This window comes from Mastigoproctus giganteus, chromosome 2 (genome assembly GCF_048544385.1).
Source record: "Mastigoproctus giganteus isolate SK-2022 chromosome 2, ASM4854438v1, whole genome shotgun sequence".
Lineage (NCBI taxonomy): Eukaryota > Metazoa > Arthropoda > Arachnida > Uropygi > Thelyphonidae > Mastigoproctus > Mastigoproctus giganteus.
The window spans coordinates 98,541,578-98,566,829 of record NC_143576.1 but is presented as its reverse complement, the minus strand read 5'-3'; the positions used below and the strand labels follow the sequence as shown (position 1 = coordinate 98,566,829).

The following is a 25,252-nucleotide window of genomic DNA, read 5'->3' as shown; positions in this document are numbered from 1 at the left end:
GACTGAGCTTTGGGAGTGCGTGATGGACCAACAACCCAAACAGCGTTGAGGTTAGAATATCAGTTTGAGAGAACAGGTAATGTTTTAGATAATAGGAAAGGTCATGCAGATCAACCGTCATTAAAACCTTATAGAGGATTAATAAGCTCGGAATATATTTCTGCGAAGCCCAAAGAATTTTCGTAAACTTTCAAGACAGATGAGGGTGTCTTACAGTACCGTGAAGAAGATTTATCAAAGTGACTCGTCTGCATATCCTTACAAAATTCTGCTCATAAAGCCATTAATGCCAAATGCGAAGAACGGAGTGTTTACTTTGCCACAATTCAATGCACTCTTAAAGCGAGAACCTGGCATTATAAACAGTTTTTGGTTTTTTGGAGAAGCGCAATTTCATTTGGATGTATAAATTGCAAAATCTTGAATTTTGGCTCTCGATTCTGGGCCGAACCAGCATGGTACAGCAAAGGGTTTTCTGAACCTGGTACCTCTGTTTCGCCCAGCCGATGTTCTTTCCGTTCTGCTCTGCTTACCTAGAAAACCCTGCTCCAGGCGGCCCTGCTTCATGTAATTATCATGTAAACAGTCACTACAACTCTGGATACCACCATCTTTTATGCTATTGACCAGAACAAAGGAGTGTGTTACTCCTTTGCACTTCTCTTCGAACTCTGCCTTGGACCCTCTTCTTCCAGCAGACCTAGAATTCGTTCTGCGAATATTTTGTGAGAAAGCCCTGACCCTTCTACCAGACTGTATATAGTGCATATTGTGTAAATGGGGTTTATTCAGGAAGAAAAGCAGTGAAGCTGTTTCTGATCCAGGGTTTGTTCTGAATAGGATGGTCGGCTTGATCCCCGTACTATATAATTTCTTCTGTCGTCGTTTCGTCCACTCCATCATGATACCGGAATACTACCTCCCTTCGGATACTTCATCACGCTCGGAGTTTCTTGGTGATTCTGGAGTCGTTCCAGAGTGGGATGTTCGGTGATCGCTCTGCCATCACTACGGCTCTCTCTCTCTCTCTCTCTCTCTGCCTATCATCATTTTACTTTTTTTGGCCCTCTTTTCGCCCTTCGGCCCACACCTACTTTACGTTTAAACTCCGCACTGTCTAGAAGGATAACTTTTCTGTCATCATCCCTCCCAGCCTTATCTTCTCTATCCTATGTTTTATTTCTCTCATTAGGTCGCCTCTGCTGTTGTCCTGGAGCACGGTCAGCCTTGTAAAAGTACCTGTACTGTTCTAGAACGGCTCCTCGTGCCGTGGTCGGATGTTGGGGAGGTGGTTCCTTGGTGATCGCGCCTCCCAGGAAGTTGCTAGATGAAAAACACAAACAGCAGACCAACAACTTACTCATTTGGCTCTGCATTCTTGCAGCTTCACAGTGCCACTATCACTACCTGCAAATCTGTGGACCTTTGCAGTTCAAAGTACGGTTTTGTGGGAAACCACTAGCATCGCGTAACAAACACATTGTGTCCACTAATCTATTATACGCACAAAGGATCACTTTGTGGTGTGCACTCCCCGCATTTTGGCATTTTTGGACCAGTGTTTGTCGATGGAAACGTCACAAGCGACGTTAACGTCAGTGTCGTTAACGACGATTTCCTGCCTTTTTCCTATTGGTATGGCATTGATAAAGATGACAGTCTGCACCGTCCAGTTGAAACTGGACGGTGCAAACCCATACTGCAGGAATCGATTTAGTTTAATTTTTTTTTACAACTGGGTAGGTTTCTAACCACTGCCCTGTGTATGGCAAAGAACTGTCACTGACTTCAACTGAAGTGATTTTCATCTCGTTAATTGTCCTGAAACTCTTTTAGACAGTTTCAGGACAATTAAAGAACCATACCTGCCCTGAAGCAAGACCTCATTTTTTTTCTGTCATAGCAAACGTTGGATCATGTTCTTCTCAAAATCACACTTCGACACACTGAACATGTGCCATGACAACACTGCTATTTATAAATCAAGTGTTAATTCCTGTTTCTAAACAATGTTTTGATGTTCACATGAATAAAATGGTAACATAAATAGAAAATCATCCTGCATTTGTCTTAATGTTATAAGCGTGTTCTCTCTTTATATTTTTTATACCCATGGTACAGTTTTCTATAAAACAATCCTTCCTTATTTCTCACAAAAATATTGTGCTGTTCCCATTCTCATCTTGAACAATTCTATTTCTAGGAAAGGTCATTTCTCTACTGGATGATCCTTATATCAAAAAAGATTGGAACTCAGGATAATCCTGTGATCCACTCTCTCTTGGTATAAGCAGATCACAAGCATCACTTCCCATGCATCAAAAAAAACTAGGCTTTGGCTTTAGCGTTTCTTTTCTTCTAAGAAACTTCTGATTCTGTAAAATCATGGCAAAATTAGTTCTATTACACATGGAATATTCCCACAAACTATCTTTGAACTCTTAAACCAGTAAGACGAACATTGTATTCACATGTCTAATCTAAGTGAAAATACCGCAGTGAAGTTGTGCATGAGCTCGCACGTTTTTTTTTTTTTTAAACTTAAGTTAATGTTAAAATGAATGGCTTGCATCTAGTGAATCTTACCCGATTATTTTGTTTTATCTTTTCAGTGATTGACGCCACTGGAAAACCTCCAACAGGTTTGTTAGATGGAACTTTCTCTGACTATGGAGACTACGATGAGTGCGTCGCTATTGTTAAGTATGACAACGTTAAAAAAGTTGAGAACTTCAGAGGGCAGTACTGCACCCTGGAAGCCAGTCCCATCTTGCCACCAAAACCCAAACGCCTTACGCTGAAGACTCAAGTGCTTAATTTCGAGAACTTCACGGCTCCTGATTCTGTAAGTTAAATGGGCCATAGCTATGTGTTGAATAAGGGACACCACTAATTAAATACACCGCTGGCAAGTTATGAGATGGCATATATCCTATCACAAGGAAAATAAATTATACGCTCTTTTAATAATGGCACTGTTTGTCTTATATATGAAATAAAACGCTGTGCTCTAACTGCGACTAATCAGTGGTTTTCTTATAAAATCGATTAAGATGCGTTTGTTTCCCCTTTCGTTTAAATAGAGTGAATGCATTTTATTAATTTATTTCAAGTTATTTCAAATTATTAATTTCATTAAATTTAGCTGAAGCGAATGTTAATTGTTTAAACGTAATTGCGTAAATTTTTACATCATATTTGATGTCAGTGTAATTTAACATTGTAAATCTAACGCGGTACAGAATATATCTGATTGGGTGTTTTCTTTCTGTAGAATGTAATGTACGTTCCGAAGATTCAGTGCAGTGACTAAAAGGGCTGCGATCTGTAGGGGGGGTCAGAGCCTTAAATGGGTAAAGAATTGAATTTTCGTAGTTATGGCAATATCATTACGAACAAACAAACAAGCATTTCCAGTTTTAGGATTTTACCGGGACCGAAACTCTTACACCCTTGTGTATTATGTCTGTAGGTTGCATGGGCTCTCTGTCGATTAGTCTCTTTCCTAGAAAGATTTCGAGAGAAATCTGACGCCCACACCCGAGATAAGTGTCTCGTGAAGAATAACTCAAGGGTGGAGGTACCCTACTCTCACCGCCTTATCTGCTAATTGCAGCCTCTGTTGCAATTAGCCGATCGAACCTAGACCTCTCCAAAAGAGTAGCAGATGACGAGGTATCGTGCCGATCAAGCTGCTATTGAAGACAGCATCAGGAGAATATCTCCAAACAAAGTTCTAGGTCAGCGAAGAGTTAAAATATCTCGGAACCGCCACTATCAGGCCGTAACAACTTAATGGGAAATGATAGCCGGGACAGCTTCTTTAGGGATTCTAGGCAAGAATTTCAAAGTAGATGAATACATACACAAATGTTCAGTAAAGGAGACTATACGAAATGGCTAGTTAGTTATTCCTCCCCAACACCATCTCCCACATAATACCTTATCTTGGTGCACACGACACTGTCTGTGGAGCCAAAACCGATGGACCAACATTCTCCTTACGGATGAGCCAATATTATTAGAATGGAACGTTCTGTTCCCCTAACATCAGCAAATGGACCATTTATCAAAACAGCGGTCTGAGGAGGCATCATAATAGACGGCAAACGTCGGTTTTCACATATACCTTCTTATATGTAGAGGAACGAGATCTTTCAGAACCTATGAGACTTTTAAAAGGTACTATAATTAATGAACTAATTTTCAATAAAATAATGCCTTTTTCACATAGGGTTCAGCTAGTCGGCGAATTCCTTTAGAGTTGAAGATATTCTTCAGAGAGTAGTCAGCCAGATTTTCGGACTTCAATTGGATTAAATTCTTTAATCTAAACCTAATTTCTTCTAAAGAATTTAAGTTCTTTAGGAAATGGAATACCAGAAGTTTATCAAACTCTGACTCGAAGCGAAATGTTTTTCTTATAACTGGAAGGAAAGTGGGAGAGAAATCGTTGAGCCTAAACATAAAAAACCGTGCCTGGAGTGGATGGGATTTATACAATTATATTAAAGAACGCATCAAAAGAAGTAAGAAAACTTTTAGCCATAATTATGAGAACATCCATGGGTTAAGGGGAGGTCCTTATAGACTAGCGTGTGCGAATGTATCACAAAGGAGGATCAATAGTCGAGATGAATAATTACAGACCTGTTAGCGTAACCCCCAGCCATTCCTTCCAAGACTATGGAAGACTTTTAGAATTACCCTGATTCCAAAATAGGCTACTAGTAATAACGATATAAGCTATCGTCCAATTGCTGTACCGTCAATAATCGCTAAAATTATTGATAAGATCATGCCGCCGTATCTTCAGGATGTGATCTTCGCTAATGCACCTGTCAACATGCATTTTAGTCCTACAGGGCGCTCCACAACAACAAGCCTATCTGACACCATTGTGCGCATCCAAACTGCGTTTCAGGATGAAGCACAATGCGATGTCTTTTACTTAGACATCAAAGGTGCATTCGACAACATTGATTACAAGAAAGCCATTGAAATACTGAAAAATCATTTCCTCATTGACACAATGGTTATATCCTATCTACAGTACAGCCTAAATCATAGAAAACTCATCTTCCTCACTAATACTGATAATATTCTCGTCACAACCACAACAGACATTCCTCAAGCAGGTGTTCTCTCCAGTGTTATATTTTCAGCATCTCTACAACCACTTCTACAAGAAAATCCAAATCTGCTGGCTTATGCCGATGATTTAAAGATGTTTATTGTTTCCAAATCCTGTGATGACTTTTCCAAGGTTAGCCATGATGCAAATTTACAGATGTGCGGAATCATCAAGTATCTCAAGAATCTCAATCTGACAATAAATGCAAACAAATCTGCTCAAATAACTTATTCCTTCCAGAAATAACCAAACCACATAGAAATTAAAATTGCAAATGTTTCAATTCCCAACGTATATGCTCACAAAGACCTAGGAGTTGTTTTTTGACAAAAATCTTTCATTTAATTCTCACTATGTATATGTTGCTAAAAAATTCAAAAAGCAAACTGGCTGATCAAGCAAGAAACAGCGGCGATTCAAGATAGAAAAACAGTCATTAACCATGTTCAGAGATGCATTTTTCCCATTCTGTCTTATGCCTCCGAAATCTGGTCTGGCGCTCAACAAGTTACCGTAAAAAAATTCCTTGCCCTAGAGTATTGGGTTCTTAGATGGCTGAACAATAAATTTCGTTTTTCCCGTACAATATCCAGGCAACAGTTTTATAAAAACTTAAAAACAAAGCCTCTGATACAGATGATCAACGAGTCTGGAGTCATGCTTCTTGCAAAGTTAATTACTTCTGCAACTAGTTCACCAAACCTAGCCAACATAATAGCTCCCACCAACAGAGAAAACTCAAGAAACCAACAACAATTCAAATCCAAACTCCCCAGACTAAAACAAATGGACAGGATGTTCCCCAGTGCATCCCTTCACCTCATAAATTATCACAACATTGATTGTAAGAGGTTTCTCAACTCTGAAGCCTACAGGAGTCATTTCCAAACAAATTATGAGAAATACAAACAGCTGCCTGCTGAAACCCAGTAACTACGTCCGAGAGCCAAATGTGATGTTCTGCAATATATATTTTTGATCATTATAATTCATATTCGTTGTTAATGTATATATAGAATATGCTATGTATTTTTTTTTTTTTTTTTTTTTTTGATATATTTGTCTCCTTTGTACTGGATTTACGCCCCTAGCCTAGTGCTGTGATGGGCTTGCTGTAGTTGCAATAAATGAAAATTTATTATTATTAAATGTTCCACGAACAATGGAGTCACTGGTTAAAGAAGTAATGCAGGACCATCTAGACAAGAATGCAATTATACTGCAGTCCCAGCACAGATTTGTTAAGGTGCGGTCTTGTCTGACCAATCTGATTGGATACTATGATCAATTCACAAAAAGAAATGGATACAAAATAATTTTGATTTCAGGATGGCTTTTATTACTGTTGCACATAAGACTGCTGTATAAACTGGAGCAATATGGCATTAAGGACAAGTTATTGCTATGGATTAATGGAATTGTTTAGTGGGAGACGACAGAGAATGGTTATCAATGGGCACTGCGCTCTACGTGGACTAATGTTATTATTGGATTCACCAGGGTTCATTGTTGGGCCCGTTGGTGTTTTCAATATCTGCTAATGATATTGATGAAGGCTTAATGTCTAAGTTTGCAGATGATACAAAGGTTGGCAGGATGGTTAATGACAGTGATCAAAGTAACCTATTGCAATAGGGTCTAGAAAAATGGGGTAGATGGGCTGCGAAATAGCAGTTGAAGTTTTACATTGACAAATGTAAAGTAATGTATAAGGGTAGCAGTAATTCCAGATTAATATACTGTACCAAACTGCAAACAGGCTGCCAGAACAGCTCATGGGTTTTGTCAATGATATACAGGAATATTTCTAGCAGGGATAAGGAAGTGATTATCCCTTTGTACACGACCATGCTCGTACCTTGAGTACTGTACACAGGTCTAGAGGCTTCATTTCAGGAAAGATGTAAATCAACTGGAACGGCTGCAGAGAAGGGGAAAAAGATTGAAGGTAACAAAACTGCTCTTACTAGGAAAGGCTTCCATTTCCTCAAATTGCAGCGTCTGGAGACTAGACATTTGCGAGGAGATATGACTGAGGTATTTAACGCCTTGAATAGATTGAGAAAACTCAATATTCATGGCATTCCTTCTCTTTCTGAGACTACACCAGAAGAAGCTTAAATAAATTCAAATTGAGGAAGGATGGTCGCCTTTAGTCAGCGGGTGGTTGCTTTTTGGAACAAGCTTCCATCTGTTGTTGGAAGTGGATAGTACGAATAAATTAAAGGAAGAACTAGGCAAATTCTTGGAGGGGATGGACGGTTGAGGTTGGTAGTTTTTTTTTTTTTTTTTTCCTGGCTGATGCTCTATAAGCTTGTTTGCACCATTTGCTACTGGTAATAGTGATAATACTAAATTGAGGCATGACAACTTCCTCTCGGAACTTTGTCGATGTGCTGAGATAGTGTTTTTTTTTTTTTTTTGAGGACAGGGATTTATTTCCACTGTGCGCTCTCATCAGTTATATGTAGCATTGGAGCTGCGTATGAGTTTTTATTAGCTCTTCGAAGGTGACAGTACTCATATTTAATACCCAAATTACACAAGACTCGCCATTTTGTGTTGGATAGTAATGGTTTGCAAAACCAGAAGTGCATTTCTTTTGAAACAACTCAGTGTAATCGAGTCTTATTATAATGCCTTCCAGGAAATACCTTGATACAATTCTATCCGATACATAATTTCTTTTCAGTATCTCAGATTTGATTTCATTATGATAGCCTAATTTTTGAATTCCAGTTCAGATTTGAAAGCAGAACCATTTTACTATCACTGAGAACATTCATATATTAAATATTTTTGTAGAAGGTATTCAAAATCAGTATGGCATTGAATAAAATAGTTCAATGGTCATCTTTGATAAAGATGGACCGCCAAACTTTCTTCTTGTGGCTGTTGTCTCAATAAATATTGGTATGATAATGAATCAAATAGTGTATTGCCATTTTAACTTTGGAGGGACTTAGTGCTATACGTTTTCCGCTCCTGAAGTAGTTGAGAGAAACTTATCGAAATTATTCTCTTTCAGGCATTCCAGGACTTCGCCAGACAAGCATCGATATTTTATCTGATGGTTATTCGACTTGGTATGTGTGTTCCTTCGACATGCACCGAAGATGACCTTCAAGAGATAGTCGACCTAGGTAAAGACTTTATTTCGTGAAAATGATTGATATCAGTTTAGTATATCTGAATATTAACGAAATCAGCATTGTGGATATTGACATCTGCGTTAATTTAAAATTGCATAATCGTCATCGGTGAAAAAGCCGTTGCAACAGCCATTTTACCACCCAACTCGTTTTACGTAAAGAGTTACAGATTGCTTATTTTTCTCTGTTTAACAAGGCTGAAGAGGTATTCAAAACGAGGAAGTGGGGCATAAGAGGGCTACTTAAGGAGAGATTGTTTTTGACAACTGTACTATTTGAATAGTCACCAAAAAATTAAAAACGTCTTGCAATTGGCGTCAAATTTAACGTACGGTATACACGTGCAAGTTGTCGCATGGTATCCTTGGTGCTTCAGTAAAGGTCCGGTGTGCAAAAAATGACTAAAAATTCAGTTTAATCAAAGAAATACCCATTTTCAACCGAACTGTGCGGCAGGAGTTTAAGGATTTGGTAGTTGTGCCCCTAAACGAAATCCACTTTTTTCCGCAAACAAATTGAAAGGGATGGTACCGCCAGAACTGCACTGTAGAACAGTGTAAAAGAATCATGATGTTTAACGTCTCGATTTGCACTTTTGTGCACTAATAGAAGAGTGAAAGTATGGCGTGAAGCTATGCATCCAGACTATGTCCGTCACTCTCAAGCTGCTGGAGGTGGTATGTTGTGTTGGTCTATGCATCCAGACTATGTCCGTCACTCTCAAGCTGCTGGAGGTGGTATGTTGTGTTGGTAGGGACGAGTCCCCTCATGCCATTATAAGACTATTACTTGTAATGAATATCTTTATCTTATCAGACCATCTTTACACTTCATTTTTACACGGATTGCGATGGATTCTTTCAAGACTACAACGCAACTATCCATCGTACAAAAATTGTATCCGAATGGTTAGAAGAACGTTTCACGATTTCCAACACCAACCATGATCGCCTAATTCTCCAGATCTGAATCCAATTGAGAATGTCTGGGACATACAAGAAAGGGCAGTTCGGCTGCGTAGTTCTCTACCGACCACAATGCAGCAGCTGACAAATATCCTGATGTGAAAGAATGGTCGAATCTGGTGCTGGACTCCCTCAGACACCTGTTGCAATTCATGCCACGACGTGTGCAGGGCTCTAAATTTCAATCATGTGCTTCTTCATTTTGTTTTTCCTCTCAAAACAGGAAAAAACAAGGTACAATAATTCGCTTTTCATACAGCAGAACCATATTTTAAATACAATAATCAGAGCATAATAAGAAGCAAAAGCTTACTTTGAGGAGTTATTTCATACACACTGTAATAAGTATTTCTGTAAATTTTCAGCGAAAAGTTACATCTGCTGCTCACCGCCACTCGTAGATAATTGTAAAATCGCGGAATGCACCGGATTTCATCTCTGAAAGTAGAGCAGCTCTCAACATGCAATTTCAGCAGGATGAAGAAAATTATTATAGATCGAAACGTGAGAGGATGATCCTCATTTAATATGCGTAAATATGCAAGAGTCGAATTTTAATAAAGAAATTATGTAAAGCATTCTTTAACGAAAAGTGTTGATAATTTTTCCCTTCTGCGGATTGGCACTCCTCTCCCAATCTAGTCATATTTCAAAACGGACTCATAATTTGGTCAATATCTTAACATTTAAAGCAAATTTCTCTTTCATTGGGAAGTGTATTAAAATTGCGTGAAAGTGTGCGCGAAATTTGAAGTGTCCAGTTCTAAACGCAACTGTATTTTTATTTCAGTAACCAAAGATATGCCAGTTGAAGCCACCGTCAGGAATTGCGAAGTGAAAGAAAAGTTTACGTTTAGTAGTCTGTCGAAGGTGCAAATTGCAATGATGTAAGTAAAGGCCAACTTTCTCTGTCAGCCAATGACAATTAGAATTATAATAAAAACAAATTTAATTTTTTTTTTATTAAATGTTATTTGATAATTTAAATTCAGCTCCCTGTGAATTTGTTTATCAATATTTGGATCCTTTTCATTTCAGATGTGTCTTGGGGTTCATGGTCCTCATGGCAATAATTGGAACTATAGTCGACTTAATAACGAAACGTACCAAAGCAGACGATATTGATGGCAGCAGTGAAAATAAAAATAATAGTAAGTTAATGAATAACTGGAAACATCTTGAATAGTTAATTCATTACGAATTATACAAAGATTCCTATGGAACACTTGTAATCCACAAAAATAAATTTAAAAATCTGATGTTGATCAGTACTGTCTCACGTGATGTCCCATACCGTACGATGAGGATTCAAAAAAGATTTTATTCGCCCAGTAGTTGTGATAGAAGGTTAAAACAAACACCATGTATTACACTTTTTCAACATGGTCACCAGACAAATTTACACATTTTTGCCATCTCTCAATACACTTCCGCAGGACAGTTTTGTAGATGGTCACAGATTATCCTTCACAACCACGACTCGGTAGCAGAAATCACCTCATCAGAAAAGTATTTTCTACGAAGGACTTCAGGATAGGAAAGAGGAAGAAATCCGAGTGCGCAAGTTCGGGAGAATAAGTAGGCTGCGGCAGTATTTCAGTTTTTCCTGGCACATCGACAACATTTCGTGTACACTTAGTGCCCTTTTCTTCTGGTAAGGGGTCAGAAGTCTGAGAACCCATACAGCAGACACTGACTCATATGGATGTTGATGGATGATTATCTCCACAGACCCTACACTAATTTGGAGCTCTGCAGATATTTCTTTGACGCTAATACGCGATCTTCCAGGATTAATGCCTCAGTTTTTGCAACACTTCTGTTACAGCAGTTTCTGGACGTACTGGAATTTCATCATCATGCACTGAGGTTCTTGCACACTTGAATTGTTTATACCAATGTGTAACAATACTGTAACCTGTGCAATGTTCATTACAGCAACCATTTTTTCGTGGAGGACCGTTTCGGGTGTTTTCTCTTGCAGAAAGAGGAACCAAATTGCTGATCTGTATTCCACGTCTTCTATTGCGACACTTCATTCAGCACTGCAAAGACAAAAAATGAATAGTGAGATCGAAAGCAAAATTTGTGGTTGCTATGGTATCAACAAAAATAATCTTTCTGTCACAATTACTTCTGGGTGAATTAAAATATTTTGAATCCCCCCCCTCGTAGTGTTCTTGCTGAATGGAGTGATAAATCTACGGTACTCCTAAAAATACCATACGTTAATGACCTTGGCGCCTCCGTAGCCAGGTGGGAAGGAGCAGCAGTGCCTAGCACACGCTTCTTGATTAGACCAGGGTTCGAGCCTGTGACCACCAAATACGAAGGATGCGGAAAGGTCAGAGAATTACCACCGCATATCCCTGGAGCAATATGGCCTTAGTTGCTAATGCTCCTAAAAACAAAACAACAAACAATTAATGACCTTGTTTTTAACTCATTTATTATCCCCTTTATGTTGTGCGAAAGAGTAAAGAAGCTTATTTGTGCATAATGCTTCCATTTAAGAAGGAACTATTTTGCTTATGTATTTTCAAAGAATCGCGAACAAAGTTACCTTTAAATTGAAAATGTAGAAAATACCACAATATAAAATTATGTTTAAATGTAGAGAAAAAAATTATCGGATGGGGTTTGAAATACTGGGTAAGTTGTTTTCGGTATTACTGTGATTAAAATGGGGTATTAACTTCGGGAATAGGAGTGTTTTAGCAATACAAATTTGTCAATAGCTTTAAAGTCTCATCTCTAACGCTACAGTAGAATAACAGAAATTGTTTGATATTGCACTGTAGCGCTAATCTTTTTTTCCTCTAACAAGATTAATGACTAACGTTAATACATTCATTGTTAAATTAAACGGTGGGACGTTTTTAATTTTTATAATGAAATGTGGATCGGTGTCACTTTTGAACAATTTCATATTTCTCTCTTCGCATTAATCATACTGCGCACAGTCACAAAGTGACATCTGTAGAAGTTAGTGACAAGTTGGAGCAGCGATTGTATAACCAGTTTTTATAACAGGAGGAGTATACCAAATTGATATTCACGAATGCTTCAGTACAGAAAGGAATGGTACTGTGCTAAAAACAGGCGCATGTATGGTGTACAGCATTCAAGGACAGCCGTACTCCAGTTTTATTTTCCAATTATTATATTTTAATCGCAGGGGAGCTTGTTGATCATTTAAGTATCTTATGTTTTAGAGCAGTGTGCTTTAAATTGCCGATTTGCACGTTGTGCAGCCTAAAGAATCGAAACAACAGTGGCAAAACAGACTTCCTCGGTCTGAGAGAGGTTGACTACAGACCCGACTGAAAAGGATTCCAGAAATTCCTCTAGTTATCGACAGTAATTGTGTCCAGATCTGTCCAAACGAGTGACTGACAGCTATGTATTATGAGGACTAAGATGTCGCGGAGAACGTCTGGAAACAAGGATAGTAATAATAAACAAGAGCAAACATCCAGCACCTACATATTTTCTATGCACACAATTATTCCCTCTTTTCCAAGATCTACACTGATGGTTCAAAGTTTTGTAATAAAGTGGGTGCAGCTGCTGTTTTCCCTAATAGAACTATTTCACTTACACTTCCTGCAGAATGCAGCAGTTATACTTCTGAGCTTCATGCCATTAAGCTTGCCTTGGAAAATAGTGGACATAGTGTTTTTGTCAAGCGGTTCCTGTGGTTCCCCACAAATCCGAGTTTGAGTACTCTGACGTAGGCACAACATTGCAAGGCCAGTCAGTGGGGGCTCTGTGTGATAAGTGTGTTGTTTGACTGGCCTCTTAGTTACCGGGAGGCTCGATCACCATGGAAGGAGCCTTTTAGCATCCGTCCACCGGCACGAGGAGCCGGGCCAGGAAGGTAGAAGGAACGCCTGACGGGCTCTCTCTCCACTTGCAAAGCAAGAGAGGAGTGGCCAAGTTAGAGGAACGGAACGAGTTGGATAGGAAAGGTAATAAAAGGGGAAGGAAGCAAGGGTAGGTAGGGCGGAAGGCTACCCCCCCAGCAGAGAGCCAAACCTCCAGATAATCTCACGCCTGTCAGTTGACGAGCGTCAGCAGAACGCCTTCGATGAGAATTCATCGAGGGTGGTTAAAATCCCAACTGGGGAGTGTCCCAGGCCAGCAAAAGAGCCCGAAAGCATCTAACCCCATGCCGATGGAGAGGCGGTGTCAGCAAAGGAGCTTCAAGGAGAACAGGTGAAGGCAGGAATCCCATTGCCTTGGAAAATATTTCACTCCTGTCAATCAAAAGCATCATATATACGGACTCAGACTACGCTCTCTCAACTCTCTAAAACTCATAAGACATGCGCTAATACGTCTTCACGAGCATCAGCAAACTGTTGTCTTCTCTTGGATCTCAGGCACAGTGGTATTCCAGGAAATGAATATGCAGATGATGCTGCAAAACATCCCTCGAACATAGCATCAACAAATGATCTAGTCCCGTATACCGATTGCTGATGCAATATCCAGAGAAAATGTATGAAACAGTGGGCACTTATGTGGAGAAATCAAACACAGAACAAGCTGTTTCAGCTGAAACCTGAACCACAATTATGGAATTCCAGCCTTCGTAAAAATAGAAAAGTAATCCTAGCCAGAAGCCGAATAGGCCATACTCGCCTCACTCATCTTTTTTTGCTCACAGGAAACGATCCTCCGCAGTGTACACATTTTTTAATTTCTAAATTATAAAATAACTAATGCCATTTTTCCCTCTTTCAAAATTATGAAAAGAGGAGGAGACTTGCTCGTTCACACTTGAGTTCTTGACGTACAGGATTTCTTAATGAATTATCACTATAGGCCACCTACTATCTAGTAAGCTACTAATAATTTCCCAAAACTGGCTGCAGTAGCAATGTTTTATCTTTTTAAATAAATGGAGGAGAATAACTGGATGACTATGCTATTTGTTTAAAAGCAGTGCGGTGCCGAGGCAGGTTGTTGTGTTATAAAGGCGAGATTCATTTACGTTGTGGGCATTAGTGTTAATTCACTTATCTAGTAAGTTAAATAATCCTGTTGCTCGTAATTTAAGTGATCTTTAAATTCTGCCATCAGCAAAATCACAAAAGTGGACGAAACAGTTCTAATTATCAGAATGTGTTATCGAAATAATTCATGTTGATAAGTGACATGAAATTCTGTTTGATGCATATAAAAATATGGACGTCCTAGAGAGAGTTCATTTTGTTGTGTTCTGTTGCTGTAAAGGAGAAAACTTGTATACCTTGTTTATTTTCTTTTAGGCAAGCTTGTTGATACAATGAAGGCGTTCTCTATTGATGCCAATGTCAAATCAGCATTGAAATCAGACGTGTCCAAAGATAATTTCGGTGTTCTGAACGGCTTGAGATGTCTGAGTATGATGTGGATTGTTTTGGTTCACACCTACGGATTCGCTTATAGAGCTTCATTTGGTAAGATGGAATTTTTTTTTTTTTTTTACTTTTATTTAATGAACAAATGAATTCAACCTAATAGTTAGGTATTATAGCCTAATACCTTTCCGATAGATAGATTACAAAAAAAAGTAAACCAGATGAAAAAAAGAAATAAGTACTTAACGATTCTAAGTACAATAGTAATTTAAAAAAAAAACACCAAATAAATTCGTTGAATGTGGTAAAGACTAATTAAAATATAAACAGGCATGATTAAAATTATCAATAAAAACCTGCAAATAAATGAACCAATAGCATTTAAATATTTAACGTACACAGGTTATCAACAGCGAAATTCTGTATTCCAGAAAAACAAAGTTGGAAATTGCCTGTAAGTTCAGGAAATGAATCGCGTTACGAGACATACCTGTACGGGAACCTTTCTGCTTTAAGCCCCCCAGCTAAATAGACTTTCCTCGATGATCATGCTGAAAAAGCTTAAGCAAAGAAAGGTATCGAGGCCATAAATATTTAATATTTCAGCGCGACCCTTTCACGTTATATTCTTATAAAACAGTTTTCCTTATATTAACAGTATTTCTTTTCTTCGACCATCTCACCTTCCCTAATTACCCTCTGATATTCTCCCCTTTTAAAGTGATATTAGTGAATCTGTCTATTCCTTGAGGTTAGGTTCATTGCCAGGGACATTCTATTCTGCAGTCTCGCCGTTTTGACCTCATCTTCTTAACCCTATTCTATCAATTCGTTTGCTGTTCGTATCCTTTTTCCGACTCTATAAACCGCTTTGGAACCTTTTTGACTTTCTCTACTTGAATTACTTACTCTCTTTTGCTTACTTCTGCTTGAATCTGGCAGTGAGCCATCAGCGAGCATTATTCATAATTGCAATTGACTTTAATTTTCACTTGTATTTACTATTAAAACTTCACTTATCCAACCTATGGATCGGAGTGTTATTTCGAATTTAAAAGCATACAACATTTGCTCGGGCATTGTCTGCAGTAAACGGTGAGAAAAATTATACGTTAAGAGACTTTTGGAAATCTTACAATATTTACCACGCCATCTTAAACATAAGGCCTGGGCGGAAATTACTAAAAGGCGCATAGAAGAAAATATGCCCACCGTACGTAAAACTTCCAAGGCTTTGAAAAAGACGAATCATATGAAGAAGTTACAGTTACAGATCTACTTCAGTTGGAGGTTGTTGCCAAATACATGGAGGAGTTAATAGGAAACAAGTGAAGGAATTATCTAACGAATAACTTATTGACTTGCAGGCAGCGATAGTGAAAGAAGAAATTGCTGACGAAGCTCAAGATGAGCAAAATGAGGAACCGAGACGCTTCGTCACCAGAGAGATTGCAATGGCCATTTCGTGAAATTGCATCGGCGATGGCGAGGTTTGAGAAGATGGATCCTAAGAGCGAACGATTGTTATATGTTAACAGAGGGGTGAATGATATGCTTGCTTGCTACAAAGAAATCTACGAAGAAAAGAAGAAAAAGCCACCGTCCAGTCATCCATTAATATGTTCTTTCGTACGGTTGAGCGGCTAACTTCTTCTAAATCTGCACAGCCCTCAATCTCCGCAGCGGCGTACTTATCAGCTGAAGACGTCGATTCTGGCAACGATGCTCGAGTGGTAAAACTTATTGACGTTATGCCCGTCTCCTCTATTTTTTGTAATTGCACAATTTTTTAATTTTTCTTGCGCATGAAATAAATTATTTATTGTATTTATTCAATTTTATTTACACGTTCGTTGAACATTTCTTTTTTGATTCAATCAATTCAGCGAGCACAGTTGCGAGTGCTGCACAAGCATGAGTGAAATTCCCACTTAGTAAAATACGACTTACGTTAATCGGGGAGTGGCTGTATACATCAAGAGACCGATGTACCTGCCCCACCTGGTCGTAAATCTCCCTTTCTATGAGACTTATTTTTGGAAAGGGGGAAAAATCCCTGGCAAATGTAAGTATTAAGCAACTGCATAAAGGCCATGTTCTCAATGCAACTAATATATAGATGGTTCGTAAACACTACTGTTGGTGCCGTGGCTGTCCTTTCTTCTTTTACAGTCTCCATAACACTACCTGTTAAATGTAGCAGTTATACTGCAGAATTATACGCAGTTAAATTAACTTTGGGGAATATTAACACCTTCCACAACGTAATATGCATCGATTTCATGAGGGCGTTGTCCGCATTGGACGATAAATTTTCAGTCTCGCATCCCATCATAAAACAAATCATCTACTGGATAATAATCGCTGAAGTTCTGCTTGGCTCAGGACTTTCTGGTATCGCAGGTAATGAGAAAGCAGATCAGGGAACAAAAGAAGCAAACGGTACAGTACCAGCATACTACCACGTATTGTATAGATTTTTGAGGCTTATAAAAGACGTCTGTACATTTCAGTGATCAGAAATGTGGAAGTCACAAATGAATAACTAATTGCTTTCCAAATCAAACAGGAACCAATATTATGGAATTCCAGCATCAGGCAAAGCAGACGGGAACAAGTTGTGCTAGCAAGATTACGCATCGGGCATACACACCCAGCCTTTGATTCTTCTTGTCGGGGACGACCCTCCTCTATGCATGCAATGTTTATCACCGCTCACTGTCAAACACATACATTGCACGCCCTCTTAGGTACCATTTGGTAAGCGATCTTACCAAATGGTACCATTTGGTAAGATCGCTTTATTGTATTTATTCAATACAATAAACTACGCTGTCCCTTCAATACAATACAATACGCTGTCCCTTCCCACACTGGAAGGAAAAGACCCGAGTTCGATTCCCCTCAAAATGAGGAATTTTATGGCCCTTTTTCAGAGCGTGATTGAGTTAGTCGGCCTCAGGCGATGGTAGCATGGTTTTTCTCCAGGAAACTGTCCAGCAAACAGAAATTGACTACAGAACACATGAAATTCATAGACAGAACACACAGAGAAATATGGCCTTAGTGGCTGATTCTCCTAAAACCCTACAACAACGACAACATTAGATTGTACGTACTATTCCCATATCAAAAGAAGTACTTCTCACTGTCACGATTGCAAGAACTCTTATCTCTTACCAGTATTACTGGGAATAGTGCAAATCTATATGAGCTGTTTTACTTCTTTAAGAAAATAATCATATATGATCGCCTCTGATGCCAAATGGGACCAAATCATTGTAGAATCAGATATAGGAATAGGCACATTTTGGCCTCAGTTGCTCTCTGCTCTTTAACATCCAGAACACTGCAGCTAGTCTGGACTCGCATAAACATTAACCGATCCCTAGTTTTTAACCTCCTCATCAGTGAGATGAAGAAAGCGGAGGTTGATCATATTGTAGCTTGTAAGTAACAATATAACAATTCCATCTTCATTTTGTTTTCTCAAAAGCCCTATTCGAAAACAAGTTAAAGCATTGTAAAAATGTCTAAATTATGTTCGTGAAAAATAGCACTTCTTTTGTAGTTGGTTTCAGAAATATTTTGCAAATAGGACGGTAATTTAATCGTAGATAAACTAGTTTCTGACAACTCTTGTCACGTTGATCCCACTCATTTTCTCTTCATAGATCCATATCCCATAAATCAACTGTCACACATATAATCCTTTAATATTAACTATTGAATTCTACAATTTATTAATTTTGACTGATCCTCAGCTAATTTTTCAATGCCATTATTAAATTCCCTTTATTAATTAATTGAATTAGCTAATTAAATCATTAGCACGTACTCTGAGAATACAGTGCATTTCTTACCCTTTGGTCCTCCATAATCAAAAAGTGGCAAACAAGTGGGCTGCCACTTTGGAGATCCCGTAAACGAGGGGAAGAATTTACAAAGGCTGCTTAAATTGAGGCTGTAGTTAGCATCTCAGGCGGAGGGGGGTAGAATTCCTTGGTGAGTTATTCTGGGTTTTTCACACCGCGCAACATGCTGTGTGTGTGTGTGTGTGTGTGTGTTCGGTCCATGAGCACACGCTTCTGCAGACATAATACGCAACAGAGCAATATGGTCTAAGTTGCTGGCACTTATGAAAACCGAGAACATCTATTCTTCCTTTCCTTTCATTGATATTTTCCGAATCTGATATTGGGTGTGATCTGTATTTTGTAACAGAGGAGGAACTCAATAGCAATCCTCGTGGGGTTAAACCTAATGTTACTGTCTTGATAACGTTAAGCAGTAGATGGGAGATCAAACTGTGGTAACTTAGTATCGACCTATCAGTTAACCGCGATTGTAGTCGTGATATTCCTGTATTCTCTGTCTCATATCTCTAGTTCCTGTGACCTTAAGTGGTCAGTCAAGGAGTATAAACAGAAGACTTGTATATTATTTATATGATTAAGTGACAACTTTCCACGTGACAATTACAATTTATATAAAACAACACGCGGCATGGCAACAAATTCCCGGACTTTTGCTATTGAGGTCACGTTCGATGAGCCTGAAAATAAACGGAAGTGGTATGTTGTAGTTCAGAAACTTCCAGGAGAGGGTGGTACAGAGACTGTTCAGCAGGTTGAAAGTAACAACCAGTTTCGTTAGTAGTGTTAACATTCCGTGTCACTATTTTGCAATGGAGCAATGAAGGAATATCAAATTTTGCTTTAAATTGGAAAATTTGCACCAGAAACGAATGAAATGTTAAAAACTGCTTATAATGATGAAATTTAAAGTCGTACTAGTGTGTTTGAATGCCATGAGCGGTTTAACGATGGACATGAGGCTGCTCGCGGTGATCCAATAAGCGGACGTCCGTCAACCTCTTGAAATTAGAACAAAGTTGCAAAAGTTCACTAAATTGTGGCAAGAGATCGTCGTTTGACCCCCAAAATGACGGATGACGAGTTGGATATGAATTACGCGACTATTCCTCATTGTCCATCAAAATTTAGGGAAAAAATTTGCAAAATTTGTGCCGTACAGCCTCACGGATGAGCAGAAGCAACAAAGTGTGATCATGAGAACACTTTGTCAAGACAAACCTAATTTCCTCAACTGTATTGTCACTGGGATGAGTATCAGATGTTACAGTACGGCGCAGAGACAAAACGTGAGAGCATGCAGTGGACTTCAAAGTCATCACCAAGACCCAAAACGTTTCGTGTCCAGAATCTAGATGATTTTTCGACGAACGGGGTTGTGATTCACGAAGAATTTGTACCTGAAGGGGAGAGAATGAATGCTACGTTCTGTGTGCAGGTGCTTCAAAGACTATTAGCGTATTTCCGGGTGAGGCCACAATTCGAGAGAAAAGCAGCTGGTTGTCGCACAACAATGCTCCGTCCCGTCCCACACTTGTTGTGAAGTGTTTTCGCTGCAATGCATTGATTGTAGGCGTGGCATTGTAGAGATCAATAATCCACTCTATTCTCCCGATCTAACTCAGCGAAATTCTTTCCCAAGGTTAAAATTGCCGTCACAGGAAAGCGATGTCAATGTTGAGGACAAAGAAAAACGTAACCGCCAAATTGAACACGATCCCTTTCGACGCCTTCTCACTCTTTTCAAAACTTTTTTTTAACGGTGTAATAAGTGCATTCAGTCAGATGGGGATTATTTTGAATAAAAACAGAACCAAAGCTCTTTCACTCTGATTAAGTGCGTGCTGCTCGTCTCACTTTTCCCGATCGTTCTTTTAACGATAACAACGACAATAATAGAATTTCAAGTTGTGTTGTGTTGATTAGAGGAGCGCGTTTGAACAGCAGACTGTTTCAAGAAGTGTTTTCTAGGCGTGACGTGAATTAGGAAAGCGAAGAACATCGAAATATATTTGTTATCGGAGAATGTTTTAAATGCGTTCGCCGTATTAAATAAAATTATTAACCTACAAAATGAAACTCCAAGCCTTTAGATTTGGCCAATAGATGGAGCCACCACACACCGCATGCGTGGCTAACCACGATTTGTCGTTTTGAAGTTGATTTATTTCGCCGCTAGCCGCGTGCATTCCAACCAATCATTGAGCAGAATGGTTTTCTCATCTAAATTTTAGTTGGTGAACTTACCAAAAATGAAAAATGGGTTTATGAAATGATTGCGTTCGTGTGCCCCGAATAACTTTGCGTACACTCTGATCAAAAACAAATTTATAAACGTTGAGGGCAGTGGTGAAACACCACATCTCCAGGTACGCCACAGCAGGAGTTCAAAAAACTTAAGAGAAAGGACAATCAAGATTTTGTGTGGTTATTAAAGTGCAAGGAGGACAGTTAATTTTTTTTCTGGAGTCTGACAGAAATTGCAGTTACACTGGGCTGTGTGAAGGAATCCAAAAGTGCACCGACTTGGAGAGGGAACGTAGTTTAAATTGCACTTTTATTGTTATAAACCATAACAATTCAATGTTGTCTTTGTACTATGGAAGCAGTTTCAGGAGACCGGAACCATTACAAGAAAAAAGCTGGCCGCTACCTGGTTCTAACAGCAAGACAGAACCCTACAATGCCCTGCCATCAACCGTCTCTTGAGTTTGCTGGGCCACAGGTGAAATTTAAGACTGTCTGGAAAACATTTGGAAAGTATTTCCAATTCAGAACTGTTTGTAAAATATTTCTAGGACTGTGTTAAGAAGTTTCAATTCAAGAGGACTCTACGGAACGAAGTCGGGGATTTGTATCCCATTAACCCCAAACCACCCCAGAGCTCGTCGAAACTGGTGCCATGAACATGTGACTTTGAGTTCTGAGAAATGAGTTACAGTTCTATTCTCTAATTAGTCCAGTTTTATCCTACAAACAGATTTCAGACGTAATTTCATTTGTACACAAGGAAGAAAACAGTACCATTCCTCGAACATCAGAAAAGGGGCACTGACAGTAGGAGGCGGTGTTTTCTGTGCCGCGGGATAATGATCAACGGCTTCACTCCCCCCCCACCACCACCACCACCTTCATGTTATTGATCGAGGTACCGAGACAGATCCTGGAACCCATGTGTGACTTTTAGGCATGCAGTTGGCCCAGATTTTCTTGCACGACAACGCCACTGCACATAGAGATCAAGTTGTGGTGGAATATCTTGAAACTTAAGATATCCAATGACTGCCGTGGCCAGCATGATCACCAGACTTAAATCCGTTCGAACATGTGTGGGACACCCTTGGGCGTCGCACTGCTTACGACAGAAAACTCCTCGATCACTTCGTGAGCTAAGGTCTGCGCTGGTGAAAGAATGGGATGTTGCCATAAAATCTTATAGCCACCCGAATGTTGAATATGGTTCATTGTTGCCAGGCCTGTTTAACCGTTGGAGGAGATTATACGCCTTACTGATGTCATGCGATCATATTTTCGAGCATCATATATCAACTTCTATAATGCGACCTTTTTGGTAATTCTTGTACAATTAAATCTTGTACATTAAATGTCCCTTGTACCTATCTGAAGTTTCTAGCTGCATGAGTTACCACATTTTCTACGTGTTCTGCTAATTTTGTCGAGTAGTGTAGTTCAACCGCAATATTGTCCCTCTCCATCTAGATATTATAATGATAATATCTAGATGGAGAGGGACAATATTGTCAATGGAGTGTAAATTACTGGTAGACAGATGGTTTGCACATGATATAAACTGATATTAATCTTTTGTGGCTCTATAAAACTCACGTTCATTGTGCACGCTTCAGTCATCTTTTCGGACAGTGCAAAACAAATAGCGATCATCTCTTTATTATTCCACTCTCCTGAAATTAGTACGTACCGTAGTGATCTTGCCCTATTAGTTCTATTGCCCAACGTTTTTCTGTCTTTGATCCGTCTATTAGCCGTGACTCTCCCAGCTGTGGATTCCTGAAAATCATTTAACAATAAACTTTACTGATTCTGTAGTTGAGTTGGAAGAATGAGAAAGCACCATAAAGGCTGGTGTTGTTTTTCAAGTCATTTTGTGACATTCATCTCTACAAGAGCCTATGTTTATACAGATTGTTCATATACTAATAATTTTTCGCGGTGAACCTCTTATTAAATAAAATAGTTGTAAATATTTATCTGCTGTAGTGATTATCGCGATATACTCTAATGGCTTGATTGCGTGTTAATCTTAAATTTTCCGCAGTTTACTTTCTCTGTTATTGCTCCAATTTTTCTGATTTATATCTTAATAGCGAGGATGGACAATGGAAAACAGTATTTGGAAGATGTAACTTTCGAAGCGATTGTCAACGCCTGGCTCTCTGTAGATACATTTTTCGTCTTGGGGTGAGTAACGAAATTAAAATTAATTCTTATCATATAACTTTAATTTTGCAATCTTTAATATAGTCAGAGCTGTGGCAAAGTTCTTTTTTATTTTACTAATAATCGAGTAAATTTTTGTATGTTCCAGGCTGGCATTAAATCCAGTCAAACCCATCCGCACTGAACTATTCGGTTTTTTTTTTCACTCTTTGCCACAAGACTTTAAACTGCGATATAAATATTACTGCAGTGGTCCTAGTACTCAACAGAGCAAACTACTATACCACAGAGCTGCCTAGGTATTGCACCACCTTCAAATAGCATCACTGACAGGCTAGTCGTTTATTTAAAAGATGACATCTGTTGCGGCCAATTTCAAGGAGTACTTTTCAAGAATGAGGACCAACAAGTCCTGCAACAGTGATCTCCCTTATTTAAAAGTACTTCAACTCCTGATGTAGGAGTTTGCTCTGCTGTGAGTGCCAAGACAATTAAAGTATTCACAGCATTTAAATTGTTTGTCAGAAAACATTTTAAGAGGACAAAATAGTCTTTTTCCCATATATGTACTCAGATTTATTAGTATAATTCCTTTAAACAAAATAAAGGAGTATTTTGTGATCATCCACTCCTTAGAAAAGAGAATCCCTTCGACTTAGTCATAAAATGGTCGATTATTATTACCGCTAAATATTCTGATTTTTTTTTTAAATAGAGCTTTCCTGGTTGCCCATTCTAATCTGAAGAAGCTCGAAAGAAAACAAGGAAGAATTAACTGGGTTCGCTATTACTTACATCGATTGTGGCGGTAAGTTTTTTTTTAATGCAGTATTTTACTGCAGCCAGTAATTATTGATAATTAATAGTAATTATCAAGGGACTGGATGGTAATTACATATAGTATGGTGCTAATAACAACAGATGGTGGTACATAATAAATATTGGTATTTATTAGGTACCACCATCCTTCTCAAACGTGTGCTCATAACCGTTAAGTGTATTATGTGTGTAAAAAAAGTATGTATTCACATGCCGATGGCAGGCTGAAACTGCAATAATTCATAAGCAAACCCTCACTCGAGATTGGCTAACTACAACAGCCCCGAATGAAGCGTACTCAGAAATTCCTGCAGTTTTTGACGGGATTCGAACCCAAACCTCTCCAAACAATTAACAGACAGCGATGTATCGTGCTATGGAGGACTCAAAAGGGTTATGCAAAACTATCATATTAGAGCCACCCGAGAATTACTTTATCTATTCTTGTGTATTTATGTCCGTAAATTGGGTGTGTTCTATAGTCGGTTTGTCTGTTCTTCTGGACGATAAGCTTGAGTTTCCAGGGGATGAAATTTTGCTATCCTCGCCTGAGACCAACTGACTCAGCCACGGATCGAATTACAATATTGTAATATGAGTATATTCTTAAATTGTTTTGCAATAACAACACTGAAGTAACATTTATTTATATTACAATATAATGTGTATTAAGGCTTATTTATACGTTCTGTATTAACATATAATGCTCTAAAGTACAGCAATAAACAGATAATAATAAAATATTCAGTATTATCTTTGACTAGTTGTGCTTATGTATATACTATTCTTAGTATATTTATCTTAAATATGCAGTTAAACAATTTTGTATTTAAATAAATATAAAATAAAACTGTGTATTTAAATAAAAATTTATGCTTAAATCGAGTTATTTCCCTTTTGCATTTCTTTCGTTTCTGGTGCTAATCAAATCTGGATGCTGTTGCTTCTTTTGAGTGCTTGTACTGGGCTCTTATGTTACCTTTTTGCAAAAATTCGTTGGCCCGACATAGCTGAGTGTGCTGAATGCAAGAGTTCAGCAGTACACGCGTTTAAAGTGAACCGTATTTCAAGCCTCGTGACTGCTAAATATGGTTAATGATTGTTGCTTAATTGTTGAAATAATTAATTCTAAACTTTAACCTAGAGGTTAGAAAGCTAGAGGTCGTGCTGAAATATAAAGAGAATATATATTTTTAAACCGTAGCGTCATATTGCTACTCGTTATTATATACATACACTTCCGCCTAAAAGTTTTTGGAATCACAACGTATAACAAGTTTTTGTTTTTTTTTTAAATTAGTTATGATAATGTAAGTTTTAATAAAAAAAAAACACTAAAACATTTTAAGAATTTTTTATTAAGCAAAAACTTACGACAAAAAATTTAATTTTACAGGAAAAAATATTGAAATGATTAATATTAATAACTATCTTGATTTTTCATCAAAATGCTCCCACAAGATTTTTCCACTGCCTTACGCAGACGTGGCATTTTGGCGATTGATTTTATAATAGTGTCTCTTGACTAATATTATTCCAA

At 38.4% G+C, this 25,252-nt stretch overlaps 1 protein-coding gene across 1 annotated transcript in view; it reads left to right on the top strand.

Annotated features, from left to right (window-relative positions):
* The window catches only part of LOC150089452 (nose resistant to fluoxetine protein 6-like), a 73,192-nt gene that overhangs the window by 30,955 nt on the left and 16,985 nt on the right, over window positions 1-25,252 (top strand). Inside the window, exons 2-8 of the mRNA XM_090389987.1 lie at window positions 2,613-2,845; window positions 8,163-8,277; window positions 10,042-10,138; window positions 10,290-10,402; window positions 14,528-14,698; window positions 22,821-22,914; window positions 23,609-23,701. Coding sequence (XP_090246113.1) covers window positions 2,613-2,845; window positions 8,163-8,277; window positions 10,042-10,138; window positions 10,290-10,402; window positions 14,528-14,698; window positions 22,821-22,914; window positions 23,609-23,701 — 916 coding nt within the window. The remainder of the gene's footprint in view (window positions 1-2,612; window positions 2,846-8,162; window positions 8,278-10,041; window positions 10,139-10,289; window positions 10,403-14,527; window positions 14,699-22,820; window positions 22,915-23,608; window positions 23,702-25,252) is intronic.